The 15,181-nt window shown below is 39.3% G+C and overlaps 1 protein-coding gene across 5 annotated transcripts in view; it reads right to left on the bottom strand.

Moving 5' to 3' along the window:
* Nucleotides 1-15,181, bottom strand: part of LOC105493485 (microtubule affinity regulating kinase 1) — a 143,022-nt gene that overhangs the window by 120,372 nt on the left and 7,469 nt on the right. Inside the window, exon 1 of one of the 5 annotated variants that reach the window (XM_071080948.1) lies at nt 122-140. The exons of the other annotated variants lie outside the window; for them this stretch is intronic. Coding sequence (XP_070937049.1) covers nt 122-124 — 3 coding nt within the window. The 5' untranslated portion in view covers nt 125-140. Of the gene's footprint in view, nt 1-121; nt 141-15,181 lie in introns of those variants that run through there. 5 annotated transcript variants of the gene reach the window in all.

The raw sequence follows: 15,181 nt of genomic DNA, 5'->3' as shown, positions 1-15,181 counted from the left end.
GGATTTTGGAGCAAAGGTATGCCATTCTGTGCACACAACTATTCTCTTTTAAGGAAGCAGCTGGTAGCTTACTACTGAACTCTATAAACACTGAGCAATTGACCATAGGCCACCAAGTTACCATTCAACATAAGCTTCCCATGATGAGCTGGGTGTTGTCCGATTCATCAAGCCAAAAAGTTGGGCATGCACAGCAACATTCCACTATAAATGCAAATAGTACGTATTAGATAAGGCTTGAGCAGGTCTTCAAGGAACAAATTACATTACCTGAGATGCTCCTGACCCATACTCCTGCTCCCCTGCTACATTGATGTCTAAATCAACAAGTATGGCCTCATGGGGAGCTCCCCAGGACCTGGTGATGAAGAAAGAAAACAATACAAGTCTTATTTACAGTTGGTTCTGCACAATATGCTGGTACCACCCAAAAGTAGACAGAGCACTACAGTCCCACTCTTGGGTGGCACCAAAGGAAGAGTATAGGCAGAACTTTGCGCAGTGTACCTCGTTGTTTATTTTGCCTAGAAAGAGAGAGAGTACGTACTATAAATCTATAGAGATTCACAGACTGGTGCTAATGGTTTCGCTGAATGATCAAGGACTTAGAAAAAGTATGATTTGAAAATTAATAACAAGGAGGAAATCTGCAAATAGATCTCCCTGAATGAGCACAGCATATGGCGATCACTGTCTCCCATGTAAATACTCAGAAAAGATGACTCATGCTGTATACATCAGTTAGTCTCTTTCTCCAGCCACCCATTCTTGCCCAATGGCCTCGTGAACAAAGCAGCCATGATGGCAGGGATGAAGGTTATGCATGGACCCAGCAACACAGATGAACATTCACTAAGGTTAATCTGTCAGCTTCACAGAACAACACTGAGCTCCCAAAATAGCACTACTCCTGGGGGTGGCAGGTGGCCGGGCGGGGAGTGGGCAGGAGGGTAAGAGAAGGTTACCCAGTTACCCAGTGACAGGTTGATTATTTTAGACTACTTTCATCACAGAAGGGAAGGTGTTTTGTCTATTCTCATTGAAACAGATACTTGCTATAGACATAGCATAGATTTGTCTTCTCTGTCCACAATGCTTATGCCAAAACCTTCACTGGTGGACTTACAGAATACATTTTCTAAAATACCATTATGGTATTTCTTCAGTATCATGGTATTCCACACAGCATTGCTTCTAGGCAACGAACTCATTTTATAGCAAATAAAGAATGAAAACCAGGCTCATGCTTTGAGAAGTCACCAGTCTCACTGTATTCCCCAATACTCTGAAGCAGCTGTCTTGATAAAACAATCTTTTGAAGATTCTGTTTGATGCCAGCTGGGTGACAACACCTTGCAGAGCTGGGGTAACATATTCCAGGATACAATATGTACTCTAAATTAGTGACTAAGATATGGTGCTATTTCTCCTGTAACCAGAATTCACAGGTTCAGGAATCAAGAAATCAAGAAATAGAAATGGGAATAGCTATTCTCACTATTATCCACTACTGAAAAATTTTTTTTCTAGTCCCTACAACTTTGGGTTCTGTTGGTCTAGAAGTCTTAGTGCCTAGGGAGAAATGCTTCCACCAGGTGTCATAGTAATGGTCCATTAAATGGCAAGTTGAGACTGCTTCATGGCAGTGAATCAATAGGCAAAAAAGGAGGTTACCATACTAGCTGGGGTGACTGATCCTGACTATCAAGGGAAAATTAGGTTGCTATTACATAATGTCTGTAAGGAGGAGTATATCTAAAATGCAGGGGATCCTCTGGGGCACCTCTTCTTACTCCCATGTCTTATGGGATAAGGCAATGGAAAATTGCAATAACCCAATACCGGCAAGACTTCTAAAGGCCCAGACTCCTCAGGAATGAAGGCTTGGGTTACTTCACCAGGCAAAGAACAAAAATCAGCTAAAGTGTTTGCCAAGAGCAAAGGAAACATGGAATCAGTAGTTGAAGGAGGTAATTATAAATACCACCTACAACCACATGACCAGTTATAGAAATAAGCCCTGTAATGCTTATAAATATTTATTCCTTTTTTGCTGTAAACATAGTTGCATATATATTAACCAATTCTTTTTTTTTTTTTTGATTCTCCTTCCCATTTCTCCATCATTCAACATCAAAGTGTTAACGTTAGCTAACTCTTTATGTTAATACTGAAGTTGCAGGGAATAAGGAGAGACTGAGAAGAGGAATGAGCATTACCTAAAGATGGATAAAGAGACTGTTTTATCATGTTAGGCTAAAGATTAATTCTGCTATTATCTTTATCTTAAGTATGGTTAAGAGAATTGTGGCTACATCTCATACTTAAAATGATGGCCAAGCTGGCAAGGAGTGGGTTTTAATGACTTCCAACGTGTTAACTTAGCTAAACTGGAACTCCGTTTCCCAGAATTCCCTTCTCTCCATGGTCCTAGGCTAACATCGCCACAAGAGAAATCTGCACAAGATTAAGAAGGCAGAAATGAAAACAGTAATCATTTATACGCTCTGAAGGTCAGTGCAGGGCCAGACACAGCAGCACTCAACGCTTGACAAAGCTGATGTGCTGGCATGTCTCATGGAGCTCCTTCAGCTCCCGCCGGACCACTTGCTTCAGTTGCTCTGAATTCTGGTCCAGATGCGCGGGCAACTCTACAATGAAGGGCACCAGCTTATCCTCCAGGTCACCCATCTTAGAAGACAGAAGGCAGTGAGAGACACAAGTTTCAGTTTGTCCTCGCAGGTTCTAATTTGTTTTACTCCCCCATGTCACATTCATCTTTCCCTCCTGACTGCTGGCCCTGAGGATTTCAGCCTCTTAATACCAGACTCTGAAGCAGCAACTATACACAGAATGCTTAACCAGCTCCCACAATTGTATAAGTATAATCCCTTAGTAAAAGCTTTATTCTGTATCACTTACAGAATTCTGCTTCCCTGACTGAACTCTGATGTGATAAATTAAATTGTAATGTTCTTACTTCTAAAAGGTAATTCAACATGAGATTGTATTTCTAATTTAAGTCACTATTATGGAAACCTGACCAAGGTGAAGTTAATTCCTCTGACTAAAAACATACCAAGCATTACTTTAAGATGAAAATATCTTTCCTTAAAGGGAATGCAGGACAAACAGAATTAGAACTTCTCAGCTCTCATCTGTAATCCTGACACTTTGGGAGGCCAAGGCGGGCTGACTGCTTGAGCCCCAGGATTTTGATACCAGCTTGGAGAACATGGCAAAACTCTGTCTCTACAAAAAATACAAAAATGAGCCGGGTGTGGTGGCACACGCCTGTAGTCCCAGCAGCTTGAGGGACTAAGGCGGGAGAAGCACTTGAACATGGGAGGTCTAGGCTGCAGCGAGCCATGTTCCCGCCACTACACTCCAACTTGGGCAACAGAGCAAGACCTTGTCTCAAGAAAAAAAAAGAGAGCTTCTCCTAACTCTGCTTCTAGCTCATCAAGCTATTATCTATCATTTCTAAGGGGCAAAAAAATATAAGCATTATGATTCAGAAAAGACAATAGAAAAAATACTGTATTCCAGCATACAAAATGACATTATGAAAACTATCTTCAAGCAGTACCCTGACTTAAGACTTGCCTTTATATTTGGGTTCAGTAAAATCAATGCAGTCTCAAGAGAGAGATTCCATTAGCATGTTTAAAGCAGTAATCATTTCAAGTATATTTGTAGTCAGTCTCAAGAATGAATTTATTAAAATGAAGAAACTGGTAAGCCTGGGAAAAAGGCAAGCCCAAAGAACACAAATTTAGTTGTATCACGACTGTGAGGTAAGAGAAATACATCCTGATCAACAACTGTGAATTTTCTCATCATTTTGGTTTGATTCCTTGCTTCTTTGATACCATTACTGAACACCTATTATTACAAAAGTATATTATATAAACCTACTAATGAAAACCCAACAACCATCCAACCAGGTATGTATTGTCTTTGTTTTACAGATAAGGAGACACGCCCAATGTAATACACCTTGTAAAAGGCTGAGCTGGGGATAAACCCCAGGAATGTCCTGTCTACAAAGTTTGCGCTCTTAAACATCATGTAACACCACAGATATATCCATTCCCACCAAGGACATATATGTCACTACACAACTCTCCTCTTCTGTACTCTGCTCTAATTCCCTGCTCACCAAGCCACCTGCAGATAATTCAGCTTCACAGTGGCCCTCTTACACTTAATACAAGCATTCTAGTAAAACAGAAAGACTTCATGTTGTAAATGTATACTTTTTCTTGATATAAAAAGGAATAAATCCATGATGTGAAATACAGAAATTTAAAAAACGAAAACCATGTAATTCAGGAACCCTGACATGCACTTAAAACTGGCAAATTTACTTCTCCCAAGGTTTAATTAAATGGAATAATAACAGCAGCATCAGCAGCTGGCACTTCTACTAGGTGCCAGGTACTGTTCTAAGGGCACCATATGTGTTCAATTAGTTAAACAAAACAACAATTGAATAAGGTAGACACTTTTGTTCCATTTTACATGGAAAGAAACTGAGGTATAAGGAAGTTAAGTGGCTTCCCAACGTCACATCTAATAAATGCTAGAGCTAGGATTTGAACCCAAGGACTTGAGCTTCAGAGCTTGTGCTCTTAATCAAGAAATTACACTGCCTCTGCATCTGAATTGTGGTATACAAAGGGCAATTACCCCTATTGCCCACACAAACACAGTCTGAGGGCTCAGACAGAGGAGGTGGACAGGGAGTGGCTGAGCCTGTATTTTAATTTTAGAGGCACTTCTCCCTAAGATACTCCCCTACACCCCAAGAAGCTACTTTGGGAGGGCTTTCACTACTGCTTGCCAGGATTTATTACAAGCTGGTAATAAAATAAAACACTTACCTAAATTATCTAAAAATATCATGTTAAATTCTTTTCCAAACTTCCTAGTTCTTTCATTCTCACAAGAACAAAAACGTTAAAGCAAACTCATGCCAGAAATTACAATAGATGTTTCTTCTTTATTATTGTTTATTATTATTTTTATTATAATTATTATATTATATTACTATTAATTATTATCATTTTATTTTTTTCTGAGATGGGAGTCTCACTGTCACCAAGGCTGGAATGATCTCGGCTCACTGCAGCCTCCAGCTCACTGCAGCCTCCGCCTCCCAGCTTCAAGCAATTCTCCTGCCTCAGCCTCCCAAGTAGCTGGGATAACAAGTGCCCACCACCACACCCGACTAATTTTTGTATTTTTAGTAGAGATGGAATTTCACCATGTTGGCTGGACTGGTCTCAAACCCCCGACCTCAAGTGATCCGCTAGTCTCAGCCTCCCAAAGTGCTGGGATTACAGGTGTGAGCTACCACACCCAACCAGATGTTTGTTCTCTAAATCATTACATTTGATTTACTTTAATACTCTAGTAGTCAGAGCTTTATTCTACAACCTTCAGTTCAGTTATATTTAGTAAATCTAACAAAAACCAGTAATCATTTTCTAATACAAGCTAATAATCATATCAACTTAAATTAACTTTTTGAAGAACACTGAAATTTTAACAGATAAATTTAACTTATGATCGTGAACATAAAGAGAGGAACCTCTCCCCAATATACTTCAGATGTTCACCAAAAAATGACCAGAATTTAAAAAGCAAATATTGTATCTACATAGCATCACCTCATATTCTTAAAGTACTCCAATAGTTCCAGGGAATGAATGCATCTTAACTATATACATTTACTAAGCATCCGATGAGTTGCCACTATGTGCACAGCACTATGCTAAAGTACTGTAGGAAGAGGGATGTATTTTATTGACATACTCTTGCTGTTTTTAACCCAGCAAGGCAAGCAATTCTGCAAAGTGCAGGTATCATTGTTTGCTTGATACAGGAGTCAGTAATAGCGTTCCTGGTCTCAAGGAGTTTACAGTATTATGTGTGGGACAGGCTTAAGAAAATCACAGTATAGAAGTTGGGCACAGTGGTTCACGCCTGTAATCCCAGCACTTTGGGAGGCCTAGGCGGGCAGATCACGAGGTCAGGAGATCCAGACCATTCCGGCTAACACAGTTAAACATTGTCTCTACTAAAAATACAAAAAAAATTAGCCGGGTGTGGTGGTGGGTGCCTGTAGTCCCAGCTACTCAGCAGGCTGAGGCAGGAGAATGGTGTGAACCTTGGAGGCGGAGCTTGCAGTGAGCACCACTGCACTCCAGCCTGGGTGACAGAGCAAGACTCTGTCTCAAAAAAAAGAAGAAAAAGAAAATCACAGTACAGTTTGACACTACTGTTACAAAGTACATACGAAGTAAAATTAGCAACTGATAAATACTCAATTCTGGCAGAAAGGGGAGTAGACTCCTCATTGACATACTCTTACCTCTCCTTGTTTTTCTCCCCTCCTTGAGGGGAAGGTAGAAGGGAAAGGTGGAAGTGATCAACCAACCTGGTTCCAGCCTTTTCTATTCAAGACTTTCTTCCATAGGATGATGTTCTTTGGGCACTGGTAGTTAACAATTCACTAGTAAGCCAATTCCACTGGTTTAAACAGTGGCTACTAGTACATACTTTATTTCCTTCTAGTTCTTGGTATTTAGGCAATATAGAAAGAATCTAGAGTGGCCAGAAGGATCAATGGCATGATTCAGTAGTGCTATTCAGTTAATAAATAACTTCTGTAGAAAAAAGTACCCAAGACAGTTTATAGGTAAGTAGGTACCAAAATGAGACGTACCAGTAAGAGCCGTAAGAAAAAAGGTTAGTGATTTGATCCAAGATAAACTAGCTTATCCATAGCTTTTTGCTTTCTATTCCTACAGTTGCTTTCCTTTTTTTTTTTTTTTTTTTTTGGAGACAGAGTCTCACTCTGTTGCCCAGGCTGGAGTGCAGTGGTACGATCTCAGCTCACTGCAACCTTTGCCTTCTGGGTACAAGCGATTCTCCTGCCTCAGTCTCCCGAGTAGCTGGGACTACAGGTGTACACCACCACGCCCAGTTAATTTTTTGTGTTTTAGTAGAGACAAGGTTTCACCGTTGTTGCCCAGGCTGGTCTCGAACTCCTGAACTCAGGCAATCCACCTGCCTCAGCCTCCCAAAGTGCCAGGATAACAGGAATGAGCCACCGTGCCCGGCCAATTAGTTGCTTTTCATTACTAAAAGCAGGTTGGAGACTATCTTTACGAAGCAATAATATCCCTCCTTAAGTAACTGAAGAAGCAGTAATAGAAAGATAAATCTAACCCAGAACAGAGCAGTAGCTAAATAATCTTTCCCTTTAGTTCAACTATATTCATTACTGATTAAAATCACGAAGACCAATCATCATTAAAGGACAATGATATACCAATCCTAGTATTTGCTAAATTCTTCTCCTAGCCCCTTTTATCATCCTATTCTTCTGCCCTAAATCTAGAGAAACTCTACTTTCTAGTCTACTAAGTGATTGTTTTATGGTTACCATGGACATCTGTAACCATACTCCCAATACATACCACCATGGTGAAAAATGTGTGGGATTTCATTATAAAATGTGAATCTTTTCTTAACTGGTGTTAAATAAAAAATTATTCTGATGTTCATTAAAATTGTAAGGAAAACTTTACTCAAGACTATTGAAATAGGGGTATTACCATAGGGAAGAGAGACAGGCTCAACTCTGAATATTGCAAAGATGGCTAGTGATTTACAGGCAAGGAGCAGAGTGAGAGGGTCAATACATGGAAAAGCACTAAAGGAGACATCAAGGGTAAGGGGGTTCTTGCAAATGACAAGCCAAGGACTCTGACATCAAAGGTTGGGGGTGAAGAACTCAATCAGCTATCGGGGTGGTCAGATATCAAGGGTGATATCTCACCAAACTGACTCAGGAAGATTCTTGGCTAATTTGGGGTTGTGCAGGCCCAGTAAGGGCAGGAAGGAAACAGAGGGTCAAGGTCAAGGCCTAGTTGAGAACAGGGCTCTGAGCAGCCTAACTAAAGTTTGTCAAGAGTCTTTGCCACCAGCAGTGGTGTCTCCCCTTTACCAAACCTTTCTCTAATATGCCAAATAAAGTGCATCTAAATACTGTATTAAAAGCGCTTTCAGGCTGGGTGTGGTGGCTTATGCCTGCAATTTCAGCAATTTGGGAGGCAGAGGTAGGGTGGCTCGCTTGAGCCCAAGAGTTTGAAACCAGCCTGGGCAACATGTTGAAACTCCCATCTCTATAAGAAAATACAAAAATTAGCCAGGCATGGTGGCGAGCACCTATAGTCCCAGCTACTAAGGATACTAAGGAGGCTGAGGCGGATGGATTGATTGAACCCGGAAGGCCAAGACTGCAGCAGTGAGCTATGATCATGCTACTGCACACTAGCCTGTACAATACCCTATCTCAAAAAAAAAAAAAAAAAAAATTGACCATTAGAAAACAGCCCACTGAATTTAAAAACTAGAGTGTTTCTAAAGCATGCAGGCACACAGAAAATATTTAATACAAATCTCATCAAGTTGACCCTCCACCTAAATCCTCCAAGAGCTTCTGCGGCCTCCAGGACTAGCTCTTGCTAAGGCATGTAAGGCCCTGCCTGCTCTCAAGCCAGGCCCTCTCACTAAATGCTGCCCACCTCAGGGCGATGCTCTCCTCTTTTCCACTTCACACTCAGGGACTTTGTGCAAATGCACCTTCCACCCAGAATGCCCTCTTCTTCCCACCAACTCAACTTTCCACAGAGCCACTTGGTGAGGGAGTACTTATCTTTCAAACCTCATTTCAAAGGCTTTCATGAGCACGTGGCCCGCCTCTCCTTCCTTCTTTACTCTGTGTTCTAATCAGCTGGATGACAAGGAACTGCAACTTTCTACTGTACTTGTTTGTCTCTATGTCTGTCTCCCACTTCAGGCTCTGAGTCACTCCAGAGCAGGGAACAGGTTTCATTTGTCTTTGTATCCTTATCATCTTCAATCGTGATGAAGCGAATAGAAAAGGAAATAAAAGCAAACCCTCTTTTTAAATTGTGAAAGCAGCACTGCTGATCCCAAAAGGAAAAGTAGTCTTGTGAAACCTGTTACCATATACTTTACAGTAGTTCACTAAAATTTGGTAGTGTGGTTCGGTTTCTAATTTGTTTACTACCTGGGCTAACCTGATATAGTGGTCAAAACAGTATTAAATAACACTTTCTTAGGAGAAAGATTCAGCCTATAACTAAAGGCACTGTCTTAAGTCTCTTTTCTGTTGCTATAACAGAATACGGCAGACTGAGTAACTTATAATGAACAGAAATTTATTTAGCTTATGATTCTGTAGGCTGGGAAGTCAAATATCAAGGGGCTGGCATCTGGTGACAGTCTTCAGCCTGCGTCATCCCATAGTGGAAAGGCCGAAGGGCAGAAAGGTAAGCAAGCGTGCAAAAGAGAAAAGCACCATGGGCAGGGCTTGCAACCCACTATCGAGATAACTAACCTGCTACTGAAAAAACATTAAGCCATTCATGAGGGCTCTGACCTTATGACCCAATCATCTCTTATTAGGCCCCATCTCCCACCACTGTTGCATTGGGTATTAAGTTTCCAACACACAAACTTTTGGGAGGCACATTCACACCACAGCAGGCACCATATGGTAAACTCCTTTTTCTGTTGCCATTTCCCTTCCCACTTTATTGTTAACCACATAAATTTGAGGGAAGGGAAGGGAAGAACATGAAATTCCTCTTTTGCCCCTTTCTTATATCTTACACCTATAACAACCACATGCATGTACCTTATTACTTACAGAAAATTCCCTGATATTTTCTACTGTTGTCATCACCTACAAAAGGATTGACTTATCATTTCTTCCATCCTACTTTCTAAAATATAGCCATCAACTATAACTGTCTTTTCATTTTCATCATAATATGAGGTTAATTACAATGTCATCATCATCATCATATAAATCAATGTTTTCTAAAACCTAGCCAGTGGATATCTGTGTAAGAATTCCTTAAGAGTTTGGAGAAAGAGAAATTCCTAGACCTCACCTAGAAAAACTGAGCAAGAACATAGAATGGGAGGGAGCAGGAGTTAAGAAACATAAATTTGAAACAATCTCCTCAGGTGGTTCATAAACCCACTGTATTTGAGAATAAATAAATAAAATAGACCTTGGTTTATTAAATTGTTGAACACCAAAAAATATGCCAAACACTATGCTAGGTAATAAAGGATACAGAGAAATAATGGTGAAAGTGGTCCACAGCCTCAAAATATTTTCAATTTAGCTAGAAAGTAAAAGTGTATACACAGGAGAATTAGAGAACAATGCTAAACTCTGTGGCACAGAATGGCCTCTAAACTATAGTCCAAGGTATTTTTAGCTTCAAAATGTGTAAGTATGGACTCCCATAGGAATACTAATAAATTACATATGAATTACTTTATAAATAGATTATGCATATGAAAAAGTATAATATAAAAAATTTTGGAAATATATTGAATTCTGATGGTACAAACTTTTCAGTGATTAGTAAAATATTATTAATGTTATACAATACAAATGAATGTTTCTTGAGTTTGCAAATATCGGCTTAACAATTTGTGATAAAGAACTGAAGGACTGATTGTAAGTCCAGTTTATGTTGCTACTTGATTTCAATGACTGTCAAGGCTAAAGAGAGCATCTCACACAAATGGAAGTAGTGGACAACTGCTTGCATTTATTTAATTATGATGCTCATATTTCAATCTATTCACCAATTATGCGAAAGTTCTGTTAGATTTCCACTTTGCCCGAGCCATTCTTGAAAATTAGTCATTCTAACAATTGTAACAAATGATTTCAAAAATCTAGTAAATTTTCAAATGAAAGATTTATAAACAGAAAATTATGCACATTTTAAAGTATACTGATATGAGAATTTCAGAAATGACACATGGTTTAGGAACATAAGTATGGAAATTTACATAAGTATGGAACATAAGTATGGAAATCCCATAAGTATGTAAATTTCTAAAGACCCATTTACAAAAAGCTTATTCCAGAATTTCTACAGTGCAGTAGGCGTGATATTATAAGGGGTACTCCAAAATAGTACATATTTTTTACATGAATTACTGACCTATAAGAGAGTACGAGAGACCTCCAAGGGCAAAACAAAAACAAGTAAACAAACATAAAAAAACAAATCAACAAACAACAGCCAAAAGTTACCACAAAAGCCTGAGTTACCCTGGAGTCAAATACTAAGCCTTGGACTCACTACAGGGTTAGAGAGCTGAATCTACAACTCCCAGGAATCCCTACAGGAGACTAAAGTGCCCCAGGTCAGTAGGGGTTCCCAGCAGAAGCAAACCCAATCCCTCTCTGAAGGAAGCATCCTCAATTCAGGCCCCCAAGTTTCACACAAATAACAATCAGGCAAAGAGGAGCTCAGCATCAAATACCAGCACATTCAATAAGAAACAACCATAGTGAATGACACCATCAAATACCAGCACATTCAATAAGAAACAACGTAGTGAATGAGAATTAGCAGATAATCTAACCTCCTAGGGACTTCAGATAACGGAACTACCAGAAACAGCGTGCAAATTACTATATATTAAATGTTCAAGGAAATGAAGATGAAATCATAAAATAAGCAAGGTCCAAGAATCTACTTAAAAAGGCAGACAAGCTTAAGAGAAATTAAAAATATGATAAATGAAATTGAAAATTCAACAGATGGGGAAAAAAAGAGTGGAGCATGGATCCAATGCTCTGATTTTTAGGGGACTGCCAGAGGGACTGGTTTTAGATGCTGATAGAATCCAGCTTACACTAGAGGTCACTACAAAAAAATCAATGAAACACGTAGGAATACAGGAAGAGAGGATAAGAGGAACAAAAACCTACAAGACAGAAAACAGTTAACAAAATGGCAATAGTAAGTCCTTCCCTATCACTAATTGCACCAAATGTAGATGGAGTAAACACCATAATCAAAAGACAGAGTTTTTTTGGATTAATTTTGGATTAATTTAATGGATTAAAAACATAAGATCCAACTATATGTTGTGTACAAGAGATTCACTTTAGATTTAAGGACACCCACAGGCTAAAAATTAAAGGGTGAAATAACCAAAAGAGAGCAGAGGTAGCCAAACTTACATCGGATAAAACAGATCTTTTTTTTTTTTTTTTTTTTTTTTTTTTGAGAGGGAGTCTCGCTCTGTCGCCCAGGCTGGGGTACAGCGGCCAGATCTCAGCTCACTGTAAGCTCCGCCTCCCGGGTTTACGCCATTCTCCTGCCTCAGCCTCCAGAGTAGCTGGGACTACAGGCGCCGGCCACCACGCCCGGCTAGTTGTTTTTGTATTTTTTAGTAGAGATGGAGTTTCACCATATTAGCTAGGATGATCTCGATCTCCTGACCTCGTGATCCGCCCGTCTCGGCCTCCCAAAGTGCTAGGATTACAGGCTTGAGCCACCGCGCCCAGCCTAAAACAGATCTTATGTCAAAAACTATCACAAGAGACAAAGAAGAATATTAATGATAAAAGATCAATTCATGAGGAAGCTGTAACAATTATAAATATATATGTATCCAACATCACAGCAGAAACAAACATGACAGAACTGAAGGCAGGAATAGACAGCAACACACAATAAAAGATTTCAATACCCTACACTCAATAATGATAGAATATCTAGATAAAAGATCAATAAGGAAAGAGAGGACCTGAAGAACACTATAGAACAAATTGACCTAATGGACATATAGACATACAGAGCATTCCACCCAACAGCAGCACAATATAAATTCTTCTCAAGCACACACAGAACATTCTCCAGGACTGATAACAAAAATACAACAGCAAAACTTATGGGATGCAGCAAAAGCAGCACTAAGAGGGAAGTTTATCATGACTTCATTAAAAAACGCCTACATTAAAGAATAAAGAGTCTGGGTGTGGTGGCTCTTGCCTGTAATCCCAGCACTTTGGGAGGCCAAGGTGGGCAGATCACTTGAGGTTGGAGTTTTAAACCAGCCTGGCCAACATGGTGAAACCCCATCTCTTCTAAAAATACAAAAACTAGCCATGTATGGTGGCGGGCACCTGTAATCCCAGATACTCAGGAGGCTGAGGCAGGAGAATCACTTGAACCCAGGAAGCAGAGGCTGCAGTGAGCCGAGATCACGCCATAGCTCTCCAGCCTGGATGACAGAGCAAGACTCTATCTCAAACAAAAAAAAAGAGAAAGACCTCAAATAAATAATCTAACTCAACACCTCAAGGACTAGAGAAAGAAGAGCAAACTAACTCAAAATTTAGCAGAAGAAAGGAAATAAAAAAGATTAGAGTAGAAATAAATTAGTGAACACAAAAACAGAAAAAAAAAATCAGTGAAAGACTTGGTTTTTTGAAAAGATCAACAAATTTGAGAAACCTCTGACTAAGAAAAAAGAAGACAGGACTCAAATAAACAAAATTGGAAATGAAAGAGAAAGTATTACAACTGATGAAACAGAAATAAAAAGGATATAAGATACTACCATGAATAATCATATTCCAACAAATCAGATAAATCGAGGAAATGTATAAATTCCTAGAAACATATAACTTACCGTGATGGTTAATTTTATATGTCAACTTGACTGGGCTAAGGAATGCTCAGACAGCTGGCAAAATATTATTTTGGGGTATATCCAAGAGAGTTTTTCCAGAAGAGGTTAGCATTTTGATCAGCAACTGAACAAAGCATATACTTTCATCAATGTAGGCAAGCATCATTCAATCCACTGAGAGAGCCCGATTGGAATATAAAGAAAAAAAAAAAACCTCACGCCTGTAATCCCAGCACTGTGGGAGGCCGAGGCGGGCAGATCATGAGGTCAGGAGATCAAGACCATCCTGGCTAACACGGTGAAACCCCGTCTCCACTAAAAATATTTAAAAAATTAGCCGGGCGCGGTGGTGGGCACCTGTAGTCCCAGCTACTCGGGAGGCTGAGGCAGGAGAATGGCGCGAACTCAGGAGGTGGGGCTTGCAGTGAGCAGAGATCGTGCCACTGCACTCCAGCCTGGACGACAGAGAGAGACTCCGACTCTGTCTCAAAAAAAAAAAAAAAAAGCCAGAAAAGTTTTCTCTCTTCTTCAGCTGGGATATTCATCTTATCCTGCTTGCAGGCATCAGAGCTACTGGTTCTTGGGCCTTCAGACACAGACTGAATTATATCACTGGTTTTCCTGGTTCTCCCACTTTCAGATGAAATACTGTGAGACTTTATGGCCTCCATAATCACAGGAACCAGTTCCCATAATAAATCTTCTCATATATCTATGTATAGCCTATTGGATTTTTTTCTCTGGAGAACCCTGATAAACCTACAAAAACTAAGTTATGAAAAAATAGAACATCTAAACAAAGCTATAACTAGTAAGGAGATTGAATCAGGAACCAAAAACCTTCCAACAATGATAAGCCCAAGACCAGATGGCTTCACTAGTGAATTCTACTAAACATTTAAAGAAGAATTAAAACCAACTCTTTCAAACTGTTCCCCAAAAAGAAGAGAAGAGAATACTTCCTAACTCATTTTATAAAGCCAGAATTACCATGATACAAAAACCAGAAAAAGTCACTACAGGAAAAGAAAACTACAAGTCAATATCCCTAATGCATATCAATATAAAAATTCTCAGGGAAAAAAAAACCCAAAAAAAACCTAGCAATTCAAATTCAATGGCACATTAGAAGGATCACATACCATGCCCAAGAGGGAATTATCCCTAGGATACAAGGATGGCTCAACATAGAAAAATCAATGTGATATATAACGCATTAATAGAAGGAAAATTAAAATTGCCTCATCATCTCCATAGATGCAGAAAAAGCACTGACACAATTCAATACCTTTTCATGATTAAAAACGGCACTCAACAAAATAAGAATAGAAAAAAATTACATCAACATAAAAAAGGCCATATATAAAAAGCCCACAACTAATATAACACTCAGCGGTAGAAAACAAAGGTTTCCCTTTAAGATCAAAAACAAGACAAGGATGCCCATTCTTGCCACTTCTGTTTAACATAGTATTAGAAGTCCTAGGCAGAGCAGTTAGACAAGAAAAAAATAAATAAATAAAACGTATCCAAATCAGAAAGAAGTAAAATTATCACTGTTTGTAGATGAGATTATCTTATATGTAGAAAACCCTAAGGATTCCAAATACCAAAAAAA

Source organism: Macaca nemestrina, chromosome 1 (assembly GCF_043159975.1).
Source record: "Macaca nemestrina isolate mMacNem1 chromosome 1, mMacNem.hap1, whole genome shotgun sequence".
Taxonomy (NCBI): Eukaryota; Metazoa; Chordata; class Mammalia; order Primates; family Cercopithecidae; genus Macaca; species Macaca nemestrina.
The sequence above is the reverse complement of the archived record's forward strand: the minus strand, read 5'-3'. Positions and strand labels throughout refer to the sequence as shown.